At 37.7% G+C, this 24,290-nt stretch overlaps 1 protein-coding gene across 5 annotated transcripts; it reads left to right on the top strand.

Annotated features, from left to right (window-relative positions):
- Positions 1 to 690: 690 nt before the first annotated feature.
- Positions 691 to 24,192, top strand: LOC105196388 (alpha-1,6-mannosyl-glycoprotein 2-beta-N-acetylglucosaminyltransferase). Of its 5 annotated transcripts, XM_039448634.1 has the most exons (12): positions 695 to 1,184; positions 9,104 to 9,457; positions 11,282 to 11,330; positions 16,517 to 16,546; positions 18,232 to 18,312; positions 18,632 to 18,815; positions 19,206 to 19,631; positions 19,737 to 20,046; positions 20,585 to 20,923; positions 21,770 to 22,020; positions 22,714 to 23,022; positions 23,103 to 24,192. In XM_039448634.1, exons 4-11 carry the CDS (start codon positions 16,540 to 16,542, stop codon positions 22,940 to 22,942), a joined length of 1,827 nt encoding a protein of 608 aa, XP_039304568.1. In that variant the 5' UTR covers positions 695 to 1,184; positions 9,104 to 9,457; positions 11,282 to 11,330; positions 16,517 to 16,539; the 3' UTR covers positions 22,943 to 23,022; positions 23,103 to 24,192. The 5 variants fall into 5 exon arrangements, with proteins under 5 accessions (XP_025988550.1, XP_025988549.1, XP_039304568.1 ...); XM_026132765.2 differs by lacking the exon at positions 9,104 to 9,457 and having other exon boundaries at positions 691 to 1,184; positions 23,112 to 24,192; XM_026132762.2 differs by lacking the exon at positions 9,104 to 9,457.
- The last annotated feature ends 98 nt before the right edge of the window (positions 24,193 to 24,290 follow it).

The following is a 24,290-nucleotide window of genomic DNA, read 5'->3' as shown; positions in this document are numbered from 1 at the left end:
TTGTGTAAAATATAAAAATGGTAAATAACGCAAAAAAGTTAGGCGATAGTAATAATAATGTTTATTACTCATAAAATTCACTGTTAACGAAAGGAGAAAAGAAAGTAGTGGTATAAGGAAAGTAGAACACGAGGTGTTTGGGGAATGCTTTTACTTTTAATTTATTTGACTTTTAATTACTTTGAAACAAATTAACGAAGTAAACTGCTGTGTAATGCACGGATGGGGCTAATATTAATATTGATTAACACGCGGCGACAAAAGTATATTAAAGCTTCAAAAAGCTTTATATTTCCAACAGCTCATTAATCTCGACTCGATCAATCTCTGCTATCCGATTTACACTCGAGAAAAATCCACAGTCACTGTTTTTTTTTCTCTCTCTCTCTCTTTCTACATACGGAACATCTATCTTCTACCCTCAAATATTCAATGTTAATTTATCAACGAGACTCTTGGCAAATTAAGAGGCATCGTATTTCGTAGTCAGCGTTGCTAAATTTGATCGGTTAGGCGCCGTTAGCACCCTCGAGAGCAGCCTCCCCCCACTTGATTCCTCATGACTGCAACCCCCTAAACCATCTAACTCTCAAGAGAGGCGACTCTCACGCGCAACGTTTGCGGAGCGCTGGCATACGTCTCTCGTCGGGAATCGGGACAGAGAGAGAGAGACGCGGGTTTGTCCGCCGTGGTTATTTTCCGAGTCGAGCGTAACGCTCTCGGGCTCTCGGTCGACGTCGGTCGACGGAGAGGACGGGAACGCACGGGAACGCCGTCGTTCCGTTTCGTTTCCCCACTTCACACGCACGCGCGCGCACGACCGGAGGGAGAGAGAGCCATCGGTCGTCGAGGGTGGGTTCGCGTATCGCGGGTGCGCTTCGAGGGATTCGCACGCACGCGGCTGTGGCTCACGTGTGCCGCGTGACGCGAGTTACAGCCGAGCGGAACGCGCGCGAGTACGCGCGTCGACTCCTCCACGTCTTCGCCGTGAGTCAGTCTGGTCAGTCTCTCCGACGCTGCCACGCTCCGCGAGTGCGTGCGCGGTGCGTGCTGCATGTGGCCGAACGACGACGACGACGACGTCCCTTGTCATCGGCGCCGCCGCCGTCACCGCCGTCACCGCCGCCCCCGGAACGCACTCTCCCCGGAAGCTGCGCCCGGAACGACACTTGATCCTACGACATGTGAGTGTGCGAGAATCCTTTCCTCCCTGAACGTCGTCGGCGTTCACGGCTTTTACGGCTTTTACGGCTTACGCGATCGATTCGTCGGCGATTCGTACACATTCGCTGCTCGCTGCTCGCTGCTCGCTGCTCTCTCGGCCTCTTTCCATTTCCACTTCCGTCCGCTGGTATTCTCGTCTCCCGACGCATTGTCCCGGTTCCCGATATCCATCCCTCCTCTCCCGACTCTCCCGACTCCCCCGCGGATCATCGCTGGACCGAGCGACCGTTCGACTATATCTTTCGCAGCTATAATCCGAGCCATGTATACACGTAAACGTGACTATGTAATCGTGTAGCGTTTGTTTAAGTTAAGCAGACATTGGGAACATTTCTTTAAAAAGGAAAAAGAGAAAAGAGTTTACGGTGATTTTCAGCGCAGAAAATACACGATAATTGGAGGCTCGATACATCAGAATCGATGTATCGGAATATATTTAAGGGTAAAAGTAGGGCGAACACGAGTTTTTTTTTCTTCTGCGAATGCAGCCGGCGCGGCGTGAGCCTCGGCGGCCGACAACGTGTGCAGTTTTATGCGTTGCGTGTTGCAAATGAATCGTCGGAATCGGAGAAACGAAATTGCGTTTGGCGCTAGACGCGACAATCCGTGTTACGTATACAACTACTTTTTGTTACGTGCCGCAAATAAGTTTTAGAAGAACGAATTGCGCAATCGTTAACGTGGCTATTTAAACGTCAACGTATCGTGCGCGTGTCGTTGCTGAATGGGACAGGAGGACGGTCGTGTCGCAAAAATGAACGTCGGGACTTAACACGGTTGAATTGCGTCTAACGCTAAATGCGAGATGTAATTACGGGGAGGTTCTAAGCGCCGCCGACTCGTTTCCTCGTGCGACCCTCGCCCGATGACAACACCGAGTTGCGATTCTATTGGAAACAAAAGCGTGTCAGAGATAATTACACTGCGCTATTTGTTCGACCGTAGACGTAGAGGCGTGCAGCGGGCGAACGCGAATCTTTAATTGCAGCCATCCCAGCTGATAGCAGGACCGAGATCGTCGTCGCGTTGATGCGTTCATTACGAGTGCAGCGGAATTACGCGCGATTGCATCTCGCGTTCTCAGCTGGCCGCCGCGGGGTCACACGAATCTCGGCCGATGACGGCACCGAACGTGACGATCGCATGACGTATACATTGTACGTCGATCGCGTTCGAGTCTGCGGCACAGACGAATGTCGCATTGTTTATTACGGATTAAACGCGGACCTTTGATCGCGAGACTCTCGGAATTGCATTCTTTTGAATGCGATTGTCGTGTCACGTGTCACGTGTCGCGCGAACGGAACGGAACCGGAGTGTCATTACACACCGCGGCGGCGTTTAGCGTTAATTGCGGACTACGCATCGCGGATCTGTCTAGCTTATCGCTTTGCTGTATCGTCGACAACAGGGTGGTCGACATGCGCCGACTGTGTAGTTTTGACAAGAGATACGTCGGCTCGTTCGATCGGCCCGTTCTGTAGGTCAATCGGAGTAGGCGGAAGGGTCGATCTCAAAGCACGCGTAAACGGAAAAAGGTATACCTACGGTGTCGAGTGCATCTTGTCGCGCGCGAGCACGCACGAGGAGACGCGCGAGCGAACGTCCGCGCCGCATTATGTGCAGTGTGTTACGCGGGTGTTACGCTCCGGTACGGCATGGACGATCGATATTGCTCTAACGCTGATAAGGAGGGCTCGTAGCAAACGTATACACACTCTCACGTACACACGAGGGGGGAGGAGGAGGAGGAGGCGGGAGATGGATTGAAACCGGTATAGTTTCGTCGAGCTCCGATTTCAGTGGCATGGACACGCGAGAAACTACGCCCGTGAAAGTCGAGACGTACGCGACAGCCGACGCGATATCGTCTCGTGTCTATCTATTGCTTTCGAGAAATGAACTTACTGAAATAGTATCGTTTCCTTCTTTTATTTCTGCTAAGAGGATGATCGTTCTCACGCGAATACCGATTTGGAATCGGTTTCATTGACGTTGCCTGATTTTTCGCTTTTATTTCGAGGATGTAATTGCGAAGAGAGACGTGCAAAAGTGTTTAAAGTGTTTATCAAAGATACAATTATTGAATGCATTGGAAAAAAAAACAAACAGACGTTTATACTTGATTATTAATCTCTTCATTCTAATCTATTCAAATAGATTTTTTGCAATTATTTTGCAAAAATATTATTTTCCAATATTAACCTTTAGAAATACATGCTCTCTAAATCAGAATCATTGAAAGACAATGAAGCTTGATTTCAGAGTTAAAATTATATCAGTCAGTGATATATGCACTGTCGTTCAACGATAACACTATTTCGATCAATGAGAGTGCTCCTCTCTAAATCAGAATCACTACACGGCAATGAATAGTCGCTAATGATCAATCGCAAGTATAGCATTGCAAATCAGTAAGATTTCACTGATTCAGATTTGGAGAATAAATAACAAAATCTTAAACTTACTTAATTTCAAGAAAAATTAATTTTAACAGAATTTTTCATTGATCCAGATTATTAATATTATTTACAGAGATAATTACCTAAACAGATTTATTTATGAATAAAACTTGGTTCAAGATAAAATTGTTCTGTCTTATTTTGCAACATACTTAAATTATTTGAAAATAACCTTTGTCCTGAATCCTTTTACCCTAAGGAAAACAGTTAAGAAGAGCAAAAAGTACTCAAGGCTTTTCAAGATAGTCTGGTGCTTTTCCACCTGAAGGTGGAAAGCAGTTATCATTGAAGAATATCGATTTATTGAATAAGAATTGTTAAACCTGATCTTTTAGATTCAGATAATCTTGAGGAGGAAAGAAAAGAATTCTTTTATTTAAAAATGCGTAATGCCATTACGCTCTCCGTTAAAGCTAGAAGAAAGTCAATTTCTTATACAAAGCGTCTCATTAACTGTAGGAAAGATTCATGATGCTTGGACTTTTGCCACAATCATGACGATGCTGAATGAGAGTAATCGACTCCAAATCGGTCAAAGGCTCCGAGTTAATATTCAACAAAGAATCAAACAAATCAATGAGTTATTGGATTAACGAACAGTAATCTCGTAGAAAAGCGGTAGACAATTTTTTTTAGGATATTTTTCTTTGCGGATAAAAATACTCCTTATATTACAGTAAACGACAGTAAGAAAAATTGTTATTTCGCGGAACAAGATTGAAGTCTTCGTCAACAAATAGGAACCTGTTAGACATGTTTATCCAACGTTTATCCAACGAGATCGAGCAAAGTGCGCGCCTGTTAATATTTTTAGATTCATATTTGATGGCGAATAAGTGAAGAAGCGAGGAACTAGCCGCATACTAGAATTTATTGCGCCACTCTTTGCACGCGATCGATTAACGTCGATTTGTATTCGTTTATAGTCGTTGAAAAATCGAACGTGGAAAATTGCAGGGACAAATAAATAAATATTATATCGACATCTATAAGATTGTACACAATTTGACTTGTCGGATATGAATGGCAAAATTATGGACATATTTGCAAGTTTTTTGAATCACTCAAAAAAAAAATGTTTTGCCAATATGCTCGTAGGTAGATTTCTAGGAGTTACAATAAAAATTTATCAATGTTTTCTATATCTGCTAAAATATTGTTTATTATAAATAGAATTTTTATAGCAGTGATATATTTTAACAATCCTAAAAAATTTAAGTTATTACCAATTATACAGTCATTTTATAACAAATATGATTGATGTGACAAATATGATCGATCTTAACGCGAATAGGCGCCACAGAATTTTTTTTTAATTTTACAAACAGTTTAGGTATAAATTTTATCTCTGTTATTTGGATTGGTTAAATACTTAATATATGCAATATTTGCTAATTATTTATCTACCTTAGTTAATTTTTTGCAGCCAAAATATTATGGGTTTACTTGCAAACATTTTTTTAGTGATTATTTAAACGCTTAAGAACTTTATTATAATTGAGAACAAAATGAAACGTTAATAAATGGCATGTGGACGAGAATTGAATCCTTAACATTCATTAGCACTTTACGGCATAGTCGCCTTCATTAACGCTTCTTCCTATTGCATTTAAATTAGAAACTCTTTACAGTACATGAATATAAATAGTATTTATCTAGGATGTATATGATAATAGGTATACTTGATAAAAACGAGGCGATTCCTGTGAACTAAGTGTGAACTAAGACTAATTACTTTTTCCTTTCGTAAACGTCACAAAGTTACAAAGTTGAGGGCGATTGATAAAAAGGGAATTTCGGAGAATTAAGCTTCAGAAAAAAAAACGGCAAAAGAAGTGAAATGAAGAAAAAACAATAAATGTGTTTTTATTCTTTAGCAGAATTTATTGAAATGTAGATAATGTGTAATTGAAGACCCGGTTGTAAAAATATTCAATGTTGAAAATGTAAAAACCGCGAGAAAGATATTTTCAGTGGAACCTTGTGATAAAATATTACAATATTTCAGTTTCCGTGAGGGAAGACTATATCGTTAGAATGTGCCTGCTGGCGAACGCTTTTATACGTAGCTCCGCATTGTGTCGCATCGTTATCCAACATCCTGATTCTACCGCGGTGAATAAAGTGCTTCCCTTATTAATAGAAAAAATTACTTTACTAAAAATTACTTTACGATACTATTTCGACGTCGGCTTAACGTCTTAATTGGAAAATTCATACGAGTGAAAAATAATTGAATGCAGATCGTTTACATTGCATTTTCTTTTCTCGTCTCATTTTCCTCTGCAGGAAAAACTCACTATTCCGAGAGCACGCATAATCAATTACGATACTAGCAATTATTCCTTTGATCGTACGTGCGATACGCAGTAGAAATCGATGTTACAAGTCACGATACTCCGGTTACATCACCGCATATGATTACGGCGCATTGCGCGCTCTAGAACAAGTCTCTCGCGCTCGTCATGGACTGTTCTTTTTTTTTTTTTCTCTAGGCTGCCAGTGCCGGTTTTTCACGGTCGAAGTATCCGGCCTTGCGCTTCTCGATTTGCATGCACTCTCGGGAGCATGCATGAGACCGAGCAGGCGTCTCTCCTTCCGAGAATCGTAAGCTATGCGAAAAGCCGGAAAGCGTGCGGTAGAACAAGGACGGAGCGAATGGCTATTTTTGTTCCTTTTGGCCCGCCGTCCGTTTTCTCACCCGGTATCGCGCTAATACCGCAATCTCGTCCTGCCGTTAACCGCAACGTACGCAGTTTCCGGTTCCAAGCGACGATGAGCCTGAGAAACTAATTATTTGTTTGCACCGATCTGGGCGCCGCGCCGCGCCGCGCGCCGGTCTGAGTCCGGAAAAAAAACACGATACGGGTTTTGTAATGAGCCGCTGTGGTTGCCGGTCGGTCGTTTCCTACGAGATTTTTGCACCGAGATAACTGCAATTGCCGCAGTGCTACTCTTTAACTTCGATTACTTCGATTAACTTCATTTAAGTTAGATTACTTCGATCAACTTCGACCGTCTCCCTTTTATTTTAAATCCCACTGATATATTCGTTCGGAATATTTCATGAAATTTGGACTCATACGTTTTCAAGACATCATCTTTTAGACAGACTCTTTCTTTATAGATTCTTCTTTGCGAGGTAACCAATTATAGATAATATTGAGCCGAATTTTTTAATTCATTTTATTTTCAACAACAATCGTTTCTAGTGAAACATAACGTGTCCTAAAAATATTTGATTCCGATATTCAAGTACTCTGTTATACTTTTAGATCACTATGTAATCGTATGTAACTAAATATTTTCCACGCAGTTTATTCCAAAACGTATAGCCGCAATAAAGCATTTTTACAGTGACTGTTACGTAACTGTCATTCGTGACTCAGAAAATTAAATTTTGATTATTCGTTATCCGGCGATCGCACATGGCCGATCGCGATAAGCGAGCCGTGTCCGGACGTCGGATCGAACCATTCCATGCCATTAAGCCGAGACTTTTGGTTAACGTGACGAGTGGGCGGTAGCGTGCGATAATGATTTGTACACACGTTATATTTGGCCTTCTCTCCCCGTAGGAATAAATAATCCGCGAAAGAAAAGGGCGGTGATCGTCGGGTGAGATATCGCGTGCGGGCGGCCCTCTGCTACGGTTTCCTCTCGGAAGAGCGCGCGAGGAAAAATCTCACGGTGCAATCTCGCGGTTGGGAAACGCATTTAGAGAATAGCGTTTTTGTCGAATGCAGATCTTATGCATTCCCGATGCGGAATATCGCGGGTGCAATCTCGTTTACCTGCTGTATCTACGTGTGCGCGCGCAGCACGGCACATCGGCAGCATCTTGTACCGAAACGTGTAACGATTTTTTACAATAGCACGCCTCAGTTACGATAAACGGATGGTAAAACGTTCGACGGCAATACGAATGTCGGTGCTATTGTTAGACGTGTGTATCCTTGTCCGCGTTTTTTTTTTAGGTTGCGAATGGTTTCTTTATATTCGCAGAGAAGGAAAGGGACAATTTATATGATAATTTCACCGTGCGAATAATTCGTAATTTGTGGGATAGAATTGATGTCGAGACGTCGGCATTTTAGCTGTTTAAAAAAAAAAGGACCTTTTCCGTTTCTGAATATTAATCGATTTCTCAACGACGCTTATTTATCCTTTTTTTAACGCACAATAAATGAGTAAGCGCCGATTGATTGTAAAATGTATGATCTCTTTAAAATTTATTTTAGTTTTGTGGTACCATTGTCATTTTGCTAAATGCACGATTAACGCGCGAATCGTTTATCTCCCCTCCGTGATATACTCTTCTTTTCTAGACTTGGAGAAGGAAAAAAAATAATTTACGATAATTTCACAGTGCGAATAATTTCGTAACTTGTGAGATAGAATTGATGTCGGCGGTACCTCAGCTGTTTAAAAAAAGAGCCCTTTTTTTATTCGTTTAATATTTGTAAATAGATTTCTCAGCAATGCTTATCGAAGTTATCGATTCTTCTTTAGCGTACAGTAAGTGGAACAAGCTCTAATAGATTATAAAACGCGCGTGTGACATATCTCGTCAAAATTTATAAAAGTTTACTCTTATCGTAACGTCATAGTCATTTTATTAAGTGTATAGTCATCATATCATATCATATACATCTAATCTTTATCGAGTGCGATAATGCTCTATGGTAGTTGAGTTTGCGGGAATTCTCGCGTGAATATGAAAACATTTCGGTAACATGGATATACAGATCCCGGTGATATTGCATGGAGTGACTCGAGTGAATCACTCATATATAAATGTCTATATAAGCGTTAGCTATACCTGAAACATGATATTATGCAAGCTCACTTGGAGTTTCGTGATTGCCAACGGGACTCTAGCGTGAAAAGTGAGACTTTTCTGGTTGAAAAGCCGCGAGAGGTGAAAGTTAAAAATTCGAAGATCCGCAAAAAAAAACCGCTTTCGCCGAATTGCGTTCAAAGAATTTTCCGCGCCTTCAAATTCTGCAATTATCGAGTTTTCACGTACAATTTAACGTATCGTAGCATAAAGTCTGAAACGAAAGGCTGATTATGGCAATTACGAAACGTGTGTTTACGATTCGAAACGATAAAAATGAAATAATCTTGTGTCACGTATCTATTAACACTATTAACACATCATTTAACATAGATTGAAATCTTAGATTTCATATATTTGCCTAGGTTTTTTGTAATTTATAAATATCGTACAAAGGTCTTATAAATTACTGACTCGTTAGGTCACGCTTGTAACGAGTCGAGTCGTTAGTACTCGCTCGTCACAATGCGCACTGTACATCGAGGAAACGATTAAAGTGATTATGAGAATGTCGGATTGTAAAAAAAAAAAGACACGCCGCATACATTTATTGATATACCGGTGAATCGATATTCAGGGACACCGCGGTAATATTACCGCATGGAGTATAACCGCACCGACACATACAAACACACACGTATGCTTTGGAGGCATATGTCGGAACATCTACCTATTGCCTCCTCTCCCCTGTGTGTATACGAGAGCACACACGCCTCACCGATATATGCATGCATCTGACGATCCGATGCATTATTCACCGGCGACCAACAGTACCAACGCCATGCGCGGCGCGATAACAACTATAACATCTTCTCCGAGAAACACAGAAATAGACGGTGCACCCGTCCGTCAAAAGTGTTGGAGCGAGGCACGCGCCCACCGAATGAAAGGACCCAAATTTCCGGTCGTCGTCTTCGTCTCGATCGCAATGGTACGTTCACCATCTCGTTATTGCACCGTGCGCTCGTAATTAAACTGCGTTTGACAGGAAGCGACGGAAAACGGTCTCAGAGGGAATCGTTAATTGTTCTTTTTCTTTCTTTCTTTCTTTTTTTTTTTTATTTAGAACATTCTTGCATTTTCAATCTGTGAATTGCCTGCTGTATTTGGAACGAATCTTTCTCAACTGTGAATATTTTATTATGTTCTTTTCGCATTTTTTCTGTTATTGAATATTTTTGCGGTATACACTTTAAATTTTAGATGAAAAATGTTATGCGGATAATGTCATGGTCTAGGTCAAGTTTGCTATAAAGCAGGTTTGCTATAAAGACATGCAAAACAAGGTTGAACCAGTCTACCTTCCATTTCGATTGATTTGCGTCCACAGATCAACGAACATTTCTACTTTTTCTTTCACTGTAAGGCGCTTACTTTAATTTTACGTCAGCTAATTGCTTAGGAAAAGCTAAGCATAAATAAACATTGAAGATTTAACAGTTTTTACTTTTTTATACAAATTTTTGTAAATATTTGTAAAAATATTTTCTAGATAGAAATAATAAAAGAACACTTGAGCAAAATCATGTTGTGGATTATTGCGGTATTATAACACTGTGATAAGAGATAAGTGGGAAGTAATTAAAGATAACGATTTTTATTTTTAAGAAAATGAATCATAAGTTGTACTCGCATAACAAAGGATAAAGATATTTTACAAAATTTTTCTTCTAGTGGTGGAATATAATGAAAACTTTTCAGTAAAATTACATTGTGTTATAATGTGTAATAAAATACTTAAATGGAGGGCAATTTTATTGTGTGTATAAAAATAAGTCATTAGAAAAAAGGAATTCAGTTATTGTATACGCCTAATGGAAGGATGAAAGTATTTTCGCAGTGAGAGACAATGAAAGAGAAGTTTCAGCAAAATTTTTTTACTTTGCTCCACGTGTTACAAGATAAGCGAAAGGTAATTAATATAATTAATTACATCACTTACAAAAGAATTGGGGCATGTACACACGCGATAAAGTAATTTCGGGCCATTCGCTCCTATCTCCTATTCTCTTCTCCTTTCTCCACCACGATGATCATTAATGAGCAGCTGGCGAAATGAATTTAATTAAGATTTTAAGAGATAAAAATATTTCGAGTCCTTTTTTTATTGCTTTTGGGAATCGAGAGTGCAATATGATATAGGGTTCATTCATAAATCGTACTAATATGTATTATATGGATACTGTCACGTTTGTAAAGACTACCATGTAAAGGCTCATTTAAGCGGAACAATATCGGATCGATATCACACGACTAGCTGGTATACAGCTCATAACGTAGTTTTAATTTCACGTCCATCCGTATCGTATTATATACACATGCTCCACTTAAGCATAATGTGCGACATTGATAAATCGTCTTTTTAGAACGCTTTTATAGGTACCTATGCGCGTTTCAATTCGCGATAATAAGATCGATAATCTAATTTTCCTATTAACTTATATACACATGCAGTATTCTTATCTATCTATTTTTCAGATAAATCGATTGATATGAATATAAATGCAATAAGAAGATGAATAGTTTAATTTCGTTTTTATTCTCTTCTTATCTTTTTTCGTTTTATTTTACTGAATAATTCTAAATAATTTGTTACGTTCCGCAGTATCAATTAGCAAATGAGTATATTGGAAACGTTATTTTATTTCGTAAAGTATAATATTACTCTCAAATACTTTGCTAGAAATAAATGCAATTGTATAATTCGTATATGTTTGCTTGAACACGCGCGTTGGAATATATCCATGTGTTCCAGATTTCGTGAAAATGGAGGGCCGAACGATGCTTCATTCTTCTTCACCGAGGTAACGATAATTGATAATATTATTTACAAGTCTTTCGAGCAAGATAACTATGTTATTTTACTACTGATATCACTGTCTCTTTATAATACTTACGAGAGTAGCGAGATAATCTCACAACAGTATTAGACGATACAATATTATTTTTTTTTAATCGAAATCTGGTTATTTTTTCTCGTTGTTTTAGAATTCCTTTTTCGAAAAAGAAATATATGGGAAAATTTTTAAAAAGTGTGAAAAAATGCGACTAAAAATTATGAATTTAACAAAACCTCGATAATACGTGACTTGCGAAACGTCGGTATATCATTAAAATATTACTAGCGTGAGCATTGTTTTAAATTTAGCGGAAACGATGCACTTGAGTTATATTTGAGGTGCATTGGTAAAAAGCATTCGTGCATTTTCTAAAAAAACGTTATGATATTGGGACAATTTATATGCATGATTTTATTCGTGATGCAGTATGCATGGTGCATCGATTTCAGCATAAATCTCGAAAACCGGTCTTTGTCACACTGCAGTACTTATCATTTGACCGAAATGTCAAACGCGTATTTGGTGGAATCGCAGCGGACTGCTCGAGCAGAACGAGCAGGTCGAGGAAATTCGGCGTTCGTTGAACAGATGCCAGAAAAACGAAGTGGATCGTAGATATTCGCGAGCGGAATTCGACGATTGCACGTGCGACCAGTGATAGAAGCGATGCCTTGTACATAGCCGCGAGCTTTTTATTGTCACCGCGATAAATATAACGACTAAATCAGAGAGTGGGAGAAAGAGATAGCGCTAGCTGGAATTTTATGCAATGCTGGAAGTTATTCGTCTCGAGTGCGCCATCGTGCCAATTCTCTTCCCACGCGATTTCAAATCTCTCTTTTTCTATGCATCTCTCTCTCTCTCTCTCTCTCGCTTGCTTTTTATCGATCTCGTCGCTCGTCGAACGTTTATCTTCACGTATGTATGTAAACGAATGCACCTTTAATTTTATCTACGACGTGGTTTACAAATGAAATTCGGTGGGATAAAAGATGTATTTTTGCGGTATTAAAATACAATTATTCGAATTATCGGATCCAATTAAATATAGAAGTGATATTTGAGACGTTTTTGTTTACAGTGATTCTCTTCAACTCGATTTTTTTCCATTTTATTTTAAAATCTTTATTTCAATATTACTCAGGTGTAGAGTGCATTGTTGTTTTAATAAAGTATTTGCATTCCGTACTGACGAATTTATTAATTATAGAATTTAGTCGAGCTATAAAGATATGCATTAGTATGTATTACTGCAACTTATCTTTTCTTATGTCACAATTTTATTTTTAGATGTCGGCAAAACAAACTTAAAAAACAACATTTAAAAGCGATACTTTTATGTAGATACGTTTTAATCTACACATATTATCTACAAAATTACGTTTGTGGCGCATGTTGTATAATCTTTCATCGTTTTTTACATAATTTGAAGACTCAATTTTCTTGGAACTTCTGACATTTTCTTGGAGATAAACTTTTCAAAGTGCAATACAAATTTCTTACAATCAATCGAATATTATCAATTCGTTTTTGATATTAAAAGAAGAAATTTCTCATGCAAAATAATTAACGTATAGAGGAAAGTTATATTGCAATAATAGAAAGATTATGTATCGTCATTTTGCTGTCACGCTTTGAAGGTGAATCGAGCATCGCATTATCATAAACATCTTAGTACACGGAAGCCACGCATTTATCTTCAGCCCGCAATGTCGCGGAATACCGTCATTGCCTTATAAACTCTTTATGCAAATGCGCGCAATGCATGTCATACTTTATGGCCCTCGATTGAGAAAGGTGCACATACCTGATAAATCGGCACACAAGTTTCTTATCTACGATAGGCATCTGCGCTATTCTCGCATCGCTTAACAATAAAAAGTGCGTGATAATTTTGCGATTTATACATATATCGCCACACAGAAAAAATTAGTATTTAATTATACAAAATAATAAATTCTTAAAGAAATAATCTAAGAATCTAAGAATATTTTATGAACTCAGAACAGCGTGCAGCGCCTAGAATAAATAATCTTTGATTAAAAATAAATTATTCTTAATTGAAAACAAATTTTATTTTATTTAAAGAATTACGCTCATTTAACATTAAATATGCTTGTATTAGGATTATTTTTTCTTCAATGCGGACGGGTCTGCTGCGGCAGATCCGTCGCGACAGATCCGCCTGTGTGTATGTACAGGCAACCGGCCGTCTATCACTATGACAAAGTCGGCCGTCTGTTAATTATCGATATAGATTAGGTAGGACGAGCTGAACATTTTAATTATCTTTGAAAGTTTGAATCACATTTTGGAGGCATACTCTGTGAATATAATATTTCACTTACGAAACTATTTTCTCACTTATTTTATAATCATTGATAGTCTATTTGAAAATGGGTTTGGTTATTGCTAATAAAAATAATGTAGTTGGCAGAAGTGAAAATTACTAGTGCTGCATTTCGTTTCTTTTACCAGTAAAACCAGTAGACGATCCCAAATAGTCCGAAACATCATAAAGATTTTCAGGTTTAAAATCGCGGATATTTTAACGTTACCGTAAGTTTGTAGTAACATTGCAGAAATTTTTTGTAACTTTTATACAATGTTATAATGTTTCAATGTAAGGTTTATGTAATGTTTCTTTAATCTTACAATGCCGGGTTATGATTCTAATCTTTACTTTTTATAACAAATGTTATATTAATGATTAATATTATTAAAATATGGATTTTTTTATTTTAAATTCTTTCCCCCCTTTTTTCCTTTTTCTTCTCCATTTTCATCTTTTTTGCATATTTAAGAACTTTCTTTTTTTTTCCTTTTATTTTTCATTATTTTATTTCTTTTATTTTTATACCCAACGTCTTAATATCTATCCGTCTATTACATGTGACTTTTCCTGAATTAAAATTAAAAATTAAATCATTTAAAATTAACTTAAGTTAAAAGTTATTAACTTTATTATTTAACTTTGAGTTGTTTAATTATCTAATTTTATAAATGAGTGACAATAATGTGGTAGTTTTGCGTAGCGAGAGACTCCGCATTACTCAAGACACGTGCATGCCTCTGTTAAAGCCCCTCTCGGGTCGTTGACCGCGCACATGTGCCCGTCTGGGCCGCCTCCCCACTCTCTTCGGTCGACGGAGAGTGGGGAGGCGGCCCAGGCCGCGCGCACGTGCGCCTGTCTGGCGGGATTGTGTGCGGTCAACGACCCGAGAGGGGCTTTAACAGACGACATGCACGTGCGCTTTGGGTCTTGAGTAATGCGGAATCTCCCGCTACACAAGATTACCACGTTTCTTGATCAACGACTTTTAGGGAGATTTATTTGCTTCGCACAGCGTTACAAATTCTTGTAACTCATTTACAGGGTTGGGTAATTAAAAAACTAAAAGTTAAATAATAAAGTTAATAATTTTTAACTTAAGTTAATTTTAAATGATTAATTTTTAACTTTAACTTGTTATTTTTGAAACACATAAACTTTAATTTATTAACTTTTTATCTAAATTAAAAATTTATTTATATGAAAAAAGGTTACCAAAGAAGGAGAAAAAGCTTGTCGTGAGAACAATATGATATTAGAAACAAGAATATGATCTTAAGACTAAAATATACTTCGCACAGATATTTATTATTAATGCAAGTGAACAGTTGTAATTAAAGAGAGCATTTCATACTTAAATGAAAACAAACAGCATTCAAAAATAAAAATATACGTGAATTAAGAATTTATTTTTTTATGTGATAAACAATTATTTCATATATAAAGAATATAAATCTTGAAAGATTTTGATAATCTTAAACAGACAAAGCGAAGAAACAACTTTTCTTTGTGTTAGCAAATTATCTCTGTTTAAGATTATAATTTTTTTTAAAAAGATTTTATATTCTTGTGTATATGTAGAATGAATTATTGATTTGATTTTAATTTTTTTCTGTGCAGACAGATAATTGTTATCTTTAATGATGTCAGTAAGCGATAGTAACAGTTAAATGTAATAAATAGTTGTACAAATTAAACAATAATAATACACATTTTTAATTAAAATTCACACTGAGAAAAAAGTTGTTAACTTGGTTAAGTTTTTTAATTTAATTAAATTGTTTTATTTCAAGTATTTATATATTTTACTTAAATATATAAAATTCTTGAACTTTGGTTTACGCATTTATGTATTTAAATTAACTATATATATATATATTTAACTAAAATAAATAAATATTTTCTCTCTCTCTCTCTCTCTCTCTCTCTCTCTCTGAACTGAAAAAATTTAATTAAGTTTACATCTTTTTTTCTTAGTGCATGTACTAACACATAAACGAGGAGGAAAATAGAGGAAAAAAATATATTTCTGTATCGTGTATTTGTACGTAAATATTTTTACCTTGATAGTGTACTTCCTGAGAAAGAGAAGATCTTTTGCGACGTATACGCCAAACAGTTTCGAGAAAGTCCAATACACATATATGCTAAGTGAGAGCTTAGATAGATTTGGTTTCTGAAAGAAAATGCTGCTTTTATAAAAAATCAAATGAGAGGAGGTGGTAGAGGATATTAAAGCAAAGACTTTTTTTGGATTAATTGCGGTTCGGCAAATAAAACTCCATACAGCCTGCAGCAATTTTTATTATCATACAAGCCAATTATAAAAACTGTATAATTCTTACGTAAATTATAATTGTTAAAAATTGTGTAATTCTCTTTGTGAAACAGAATAGCAACTGCGTTGATTGCCGGATCTTTTTCTTTGTTATCAATGAATTATACAAAAGTTTAAAATAACATCAGAGCTTTTCTCACGTTTCAAATGTATCTCAACGAGATCTCTGACAGTATCATTGCACATTCCTATACAATCCGCTGTCGCGTATTATTACATTAACACGAGATATTCTGCGTTTTAACGCACGCTTTGAACTTTTCTCTCGTGCAACGCACATAGAAGAATCTATTGAATTTCTCGGAAAATTTGATGAGAAATTGTGTATGATGAGCTTTATCATTTTTATCTTGCTCAAAAAGGAACTAATATTTTATCTTTATGTTAATGTGATTTTCTTTTTACACGTTTGTGATATTTGAATTTATTTGTCCTGCGAGTTTCTCGATTCACTAACACGTTATATAAATTTTATTTCAGGACGATCTCCTAGGAATGACACTATGAAAGGTGAGTAAAGAAATAGCCTAAGTTCTACGCGCTTAGTCAAAATGATTTGTAAACGATGTTGTATGTAGAACGATTCGCTTAAAGCGGAAACTATTTGTTTGAAAACCATTAACGATAAAATTTTTGATCTTAATATTTTTCAAAATCTTTTGTAAGTGAGATAAATCTTTTAGAAGAACTGAGACAAGAAAATTTTCTGACATTTTCCTGAAGATTATAGATGAGATTGTAAATAGAATATTTTGTAAAATATTTTCTCTTAACTTTACTTCGATATTTTTGCACGTAAATTATTAGTTATTAAAATGAAGAAAATACAATTACTTTAAAAAACATACAATTTTTATTTTATTCGATTTTATTAAGGTGGAAACATGTACAATTGTTAAAGTGAAATTTATTAAACTTTTACGAACCTAAGAGCTCAAGTCGTAATAAAATTTTTAATATATTTTAAATTCAGTTTGAATCTAAATTATAAAATTGTTAAGATTATAAAAAATATTTTTTATTATTATGGCAAAGAAATCTGAGATGTAACATTCTATCTATAATTTCTTTGTCTTTGTCTTAATAACAGTATTAAAGCATTACAAAAAATAAAACGTGTCTCTGAATCCAACAATAGTAGTTTTTATACAAAAAGCTTAAATTAAAAAAAAAAACCAAGATAAAAGTTTTATCTTTAACATTCTCCCAGAAAATAGCTTGCAATATCTCTATAACACCACTCTGTGTAAAGACAACATAAAAAACTCGACGAGTGCTTGTCAACTTATGTACATGCATCATCACATGTAAAATAAGATGATACATACCGTGACAATGTTACGTATGATAATGCACAGTCTGAGTTACATAAAATTTGTTATATAAACGCGACGATGTTCGTGTTGGTCGAATATTTGAGGAATGATGAGAGACAATTTGCAATTCTCTGTTCGTCCAGTGCGATTCCATGTAGATGCTCTCCATAATACTATTTTAATTTTATGTAGTACGCATTTCATCGTATAAAATCGGGTTCCAAGCGACGTAACCGTTTGTCAGCCAAATATTCGACGAATTTCAGTTGTATACGCATAGAGCATTATCATGTCGGTCTCATTGTTGCGGTACATCTCACTTGGCGATATTTATCGAGTGGATACATCGTTCCGCAGCATCGAACGCGTTACTTTGTTTATTAATAATTATACGCTATATTATGATTTTACATGTAACGCGATATTTAATTCGGACTTTTTATCCTTTGAAAATAGAGTAAAACGTTTAGCCATTTGATACATTTTTCTGTTAAAACCTTTTTAAATAAAGGAGTATAAATTGTTTTGGCAAACGAATATTTAAAGATATAATATTCGGATTTTTAATTTTATATACCTCTCTTAAAATTATTAATTTAAATAAAACAAATTCCAATTTTATCTAGATTGTAAAATTTTGTATATTAAATTAATTGGTGATGTTTAAAATATATCTGTATCAAATATATTGTTTATTAAAAAGTATATTATGTTATATCACGCAGTTTTCAGCGCGTTACATTATTTTACATTTCACTCTTTAACGATATCGCTAATTGAAAGTAAAAGCGATAGAGCACCCAGCGATAGATGAAAACTAGTTCGCTATCGTATGTATACGCTTGTTTAACGTTATCGGTCAATTATCTATGTGCGCAGGAAAAGCTCACGACTCGACCACACAAGGTTTTGCGAAGCAGTACCCCGGCTGTACACTATATACTAGGAAAAAGTCGGGAGGTAGGTGCACAACCGATATCACGTGATTCATACATAAAGTATGATTTGAAGATACAGGGGTTTCTACTTTATGTTTTCTCGTTATGTCTAAGTAACGTCTTCCTTCATTTCAATTAGGATCGATTCGAGTTACGATAGTCCTCAAGTTGAGTTGATTTGAGAGAACTCAGATGCCGTTTATCTTTTTATTAGATTTATTTTATAAAAACATCCTGAAACACGTATCGATTTTAAGAGAAAGGACTTTTATACCTTGACGAAACACTGAAAACGTATTGTCCGTTTAATGAGAAATTTAACGAAAGATACGTTCATGTAGGAACGGCAATCCCCGGAGGTTCGAGATCAGGTCGCGGAATTTTATTGAGGACCCTCGTGTTTGTCTTCCTGGCTACGTTCCTCTGGCTTCAACTTCACGTGATCAGTTTGACGGGTCGAGATGATTCCGGACAATCGTCATCGAACGAGACGCTTTTCTCCCTAGTGCCTCAAGAGTTGCACAGGTAATTTTGCATATTTCGTGTAGCATTTTATGTTGCAACAATGTGTTATATCGTAGCATTTACTATTACTATTAATATCGAAAATCTATGATAAAATACAAAATAAAAATATCTGATAATCACAGTTGTAAGTATAACACTACGAATCGGTAAATAATACATTGATTCCTAATTAGAGCGTATAATCACTTTTCTTTCTCTCTTTTAAAAAGTTAAATCAAGCAAATCTGTTTTTTTTTTCTCAAGACATATTATTCTAAAATTATCTCTTTTAGAGAAATTTTTAATTAGCGATAATAAAAAAGCCAAGGGTTTTAGGGAAAAGTTTTAATTGGCGATAACGTGAATAATTAGTTCATCTTCCGCCAACGTTTCGTCGTTTGCTTTCAGGTTTTTGAAGGAGGGTCGTAATGCGTCGACGAGCTTGGCGAACGCTTCTAGCTCGGGAGCGCTTACGGAGTTGGAGATTGCGGAAATTCGTCATAAAATCGAGCGAGCGAATGCGGAGCAAAAAGTGTACAACGAGGAGGCGTTTGGGCCATTGGCCAGCGACGCTCCAATTATAGTCATTCAAGTGCACACACGGCTCACTTATCTGCGGCACCTTATCGTCTCGCTGGCGCAAGCTAAGGACATCGAGCAGGCCCTTCTCGTATTTAGCCACGACATTTGGCATCCGGACATCAACTATCTCGTGCAGAGCGTCGACTTTTGCAGGGTCATGCAGATCTTCTATCCGCACAGCATACAGACTCATCCCCATACGTTTCCCGGCGAAGGACCCAACGACTGTCCGCGAAATATTCGCAAAGAGCAGTAAGTCGAAAACGTGTTGCCCTTGCCATTTTTGTAACGTGTCGAGCGAATTCCCTCGAATTCGTTGAATTCAATAAAATTTTATCTCTCTTCCACGAACCGCAGGGCCTTAAATTTAAAATGCACCAACGCCAAACATCCGGACTTGTACGGCCACTACAGGGAAGCGAAGTTTACGCAGACCAAGCACCACTGGTGGTGGAAAGCGAACAGGGTATTCGATCAATTGGCGGTGACGAAAAATCACACCGGGATGGTCCTCTTCCTCGAGGAAGATCATTACGTCGCCGAAGACTTCTTACACGTGCTCAGACTCATGGAGCGCACTTGCAAGCTCAGTTGCGAGAGATGCAACGTTCTGTCGTTGGGTACATATTTAAAGACGTACAACTATTTTACGGATTTTAGTCGTAAGGTGAGAACTTTTCTGTATTTTTTGGCACACATTCGTTAAATTTGCTTTGCGCGATGTTCCACGCACAGAATAAGGACGAACGAATATATAGTATATATACCGGGCGCGGGCATACGTAATGAGAGGCACATTTACAGGCGATCGACAATGCGTAGACGATCTAACGTTTGTTTAGCGGCTCTCACACACGCATTCATTGCCTCATCATAATTAGGCGTATACGACAAAGGCGATTTTCTCACTGGCGCACGAGTACATTGTTGCTGGCGCTTGTAGCGTGACAATATCTGGCAAAATTAGCGCGTTACCATGCTCATGAAACGCGACTCATCGCTTTCGAACAAGACGTTTTTTTTACCTTTTCTCACAGCGTATTTTTTTGTTTTCTTTCTGATTCGACACGCAGAAATCTCGAAGAGCGGAAATACCGTGTCGTTGCGCACCGTTGCACGATTACGACGTTAAACGTATCCGACGTTATCATATGTTCACCATTAGTATGTCTGTGTCGATGTTTCACGCACGCCCGATCCGTTAGTTCCTCGGCGTCGATAGCGCTCTGCAGAAGGAGTTGCTGCGTGGATTAAAGCGGCAAGAAGCATCGGCTATGGCGCAGAGGCAGCAAGTTGGCAACGGATACGGCGGCATCGTCACCGTCATCGGCGGTGGTGGCGACGGCGTGAATAACGCCGGTGGTAACGCCGCCGGCATCGGTAACGGGAGTACCGGTGGTGTTGGCGTCGGCGTCGGTGGCGGCGTCAGAGGCGTCGGCGTCGGCGTCGGTGGCGTGTCAGCCACCTACTATCAGAACGCGATGCAAGCGGGGCCCGGGTGGGCCTTTCAACTCCTGCCCAGCCTCTACAACCATTATCAGAAGGTTCTCCGAATCCACCGATTCCCGAGTCCGAGTAGCAACATCAAATCGCCTGCCGTCCATATTTTGATTCTTTCTACTCGCCTGGCCTCGCACCATCTCTTCTTTTTTCTTTCTTTTGCTTCGCCTTCCACCGTATTAAGAAAATGCAAGTAGTAATCTCCCCCCTCCCCCCATCTTCTCCCCCGTTAAACTTTGTACACTGGCAAATTTTGCACGGCTCGCTTCCACCGGCTCGCATCGATCCGACCAGCAAAGGACGCATTGCGTGGCGATCGATTGGTTGGCTCCGACTTGCTTGACGTTGAATTAGAGGACCGGAAAAGCGCGCTCTTTATTCTGTAGAAAGAAAATAGTAACGTGTATGCGAACCCATGCGAACCTCGTGAACATAACACATCAATTCAACGTTCAACGCGAGCATATATTCTTGCCATGCCAGACGCAGTAGGTGGAACGCCTCTGTAGACGAATTTCCACTTCTCCCCCAGGCAATAGTGCATGTTCCGAGCATCTATTACCGTCACATGCACGATACAAAGTCATAATACAATCGACTCGGTTCTTACCGTGAGCGTACGAAGTATCTTCGCACGCATGAAGTCACAAGCCGTGTCTTTGGCAAGAATAAACGGCAAAGTTCTGGTTTCTTGAATTCAGCCTAATAGGAGATATTTGCGACTGAAATTCTGACTTTGTCTCAATTGTTCGCTTTAGTTGTAGATACGTAGTCTGGATTAGATTTCCCTCAGTAGATTTTACGTGATGCAAGAGACACGATGGAAAAGAAATTTGTAATCACTTTTACATCGATACTTGATAACGATGGTCTTCGTTCTGTTGGGACAGGCGGAAGTTACTCCGTGGATATCTAGCAAGCACAACATGGGCATGGCGTTCAATCGTGTCACATGGAACAAATTACGAAAATGCGCGGCGCAATTTTGTTCGTACGACGATTACAACTGGGACTGGAGTCTTCAGTATATCGCGCAAACGTGCGTGCCGTCCAGTCGTGGCGCCGGGATAGTGCCTCGCGCTGAATCCGGATTGATCACGATGACGATGAGAGCTCCGAGAGTCTTCCATATCGGAGAATGGTGAGTATCAGCCCTTTGTCTATTTCCTTCGAACGTTAATGAAAATTAAGCTTTTATCAAACGACACGTTCAGTATTGCGGTTAGATAACTTACAATTATCTAGAGAAAGATACGATTCATTAAATTTATCACAGCTAAAATAAAGATGATTTATTTTTAATTGATCTAGGCAGAAGATAAAATTATATATCGTTTTATCTAGTCTCTACATTTTAATTAGTGAAATTATTATTTATTGAAAGATAGTAAATAGCCTGATTTTATTATTATATTTATCAGTAACATATATTTTCCAGTTGATAATACATATTCTTATCAGCATTTATTTTAAGATAACGCCTCTGTTGAGCAAAACAATTTAGGATATGAAAACAATATATTTTTATTTATAAATTTTTATTTCTTGAAAACAAGAGTTCTTCAAATAATTCAATCCAACAAAAAAAAAGTTTCTTTATTGACTTGGATAATATGCAAATATAAATATTAAAGTCGAAAAATGTCGAAGGAATACACAATTCATATCATATAATGATTAACAAAGAACTTTAATAAACAGAATCCTAATAATTTAGATAAAGATAAAATAAAGTCATTTCTTTATTTTCTAGACAATCTTTTCTAGATAACAGCAATATATACTATAGATACATGCTGTAGATACGCTTTTAATTGGTTGTTTTATTTTTTAGTGGGGTGCATCATAAGAAGAATAATTGTGAATCGACGGCAGTGATAGCGAAGGTCCAAAACGTCTTGAATGCGGCGCGCAATCATCTTTTCCCTTCGCAATTAACGTTAACGATCGCTGGAACGGCGAAGAAAACGAAACTTCGCAAAGGCAACGGCGGATGGGGAGACGTTCGAGATCATCAGCTTTGCTGGAACATGACCATATATCCAGATCTGGTCTTGCCTTGAGAACTTTGGAGTTGATAATAATTGGTTCTAATACATACAGCGTGATACGCGCGAACCGTCGACTACTGAATAATAGTCAGGTACCTATCGCGGCAATTCTATTGCGGTAAAAAATTTTTAAGCGTATATTCCAAGATATTATTTTAATGGCATGTTTAAGGATACCCAGTAAGATGATACAAGGACTGGATGAATCTCCATCGTTCTAACGAATTGGTTTTAAATTGCGCTGAACGTATTATCGCTGCCAGACATGATCGAAGGCAACTGCAAGACCGCTCTCACTGCCACGAATGGGATATTTCTTGCGCAAGTAGGAATAGACGTTTTTTCAAAACAAGATGTAATATTGCACATCCAACGGACAAGATAAGATGTCGGTTGACTCGACAGAGTGAGCTCAAATTGGTGCTATTCTGAAAGAAAATGCAGTTTTCTGTGGTATATTTAGTTCGACGGTCTGGTAAGTTGTGAGCTTGTTATACTGACGTAAAACATTGAAGACACCTGAAAGCTATGCAGCTGCAAGTGAATTAGTGAATAATATGTTTCGCCAAAAAGAAGATATTCGAAGAGCATTCATTACAATATTGACGAGAAGATTTATTTATTCTTCATTACGCTGTCCACAAATAGTGCTATAAAAACTTTAGTAATAAGACGTCGCGTTTCTTAAATTTAGTTGTTTTGAAGCAACGTGACACGCACTCGTTCGAAGAATGAGTATTTTCGAAAACTATGCAGGGAAATATAAGAGACAAGTGTTCGATTAGATTGAAACATGCATTATATATCGATGATATTCTAAAGGCCTACAAGACAGCGGAGATGGCAACATGTACGTATTTAATTTCCGTGTCGCCGTAAAGGTGATATATAGAGGAAAAAAGGCTGCACCCTGTACTTCTGTAATTTCATGATGGAATTAACTTTCTGCTTCCCGACTTAGCTTCTGCTCTTTTTAAAATATTACGCTCTACAGGGGTGTTTATCAGATTCGTAATTTTAATTACGAATTGCGCTCATCATATTCTAGTCAATGTATATGACATAACACTAAAGAGCCGCAGGTATTTATAATCGATCGTAGAGAATAAGCTCGTAAAATTAAGAATTCACACGTACTACTAGTGATATATGCCTTCAAAGGGCGCAGTAATGTCATGTAACGACCTCGGGGATACGAACGTAATGAATGTCTCATGTACCTTTTATATTTATAACAATAAAACAACAGCAACGAAAATAAATAGGATCTGTTGAAAATGGTTTTTATCTCCTGGTAAGTAATTATTTCATTTGTTCTACAGATAAGTATTTTTGCAGAAATATAACATAAAAAATACGA

Source organism: Solenopsis invicta, chromosome 4 (genome assembly GCF_016802725.1).
Source record: "Solenopsis invicta isolate M01_SB chromosome 4, UNIL_Sinv_3.0, whole genome shotgun sequence".
NCBI classification, from domain to species: domain Eukaryota; kingdom Metazoa; phylum Arthropoda; class Insecta; order Hymenoptera; family Formicidae; genus Solenopsis; species Solenopsis invicta.
Note: the sequence above shows the minus strand (reverse complement) of the source record. Positions and strands in the feature narration are given on the sequence as shown.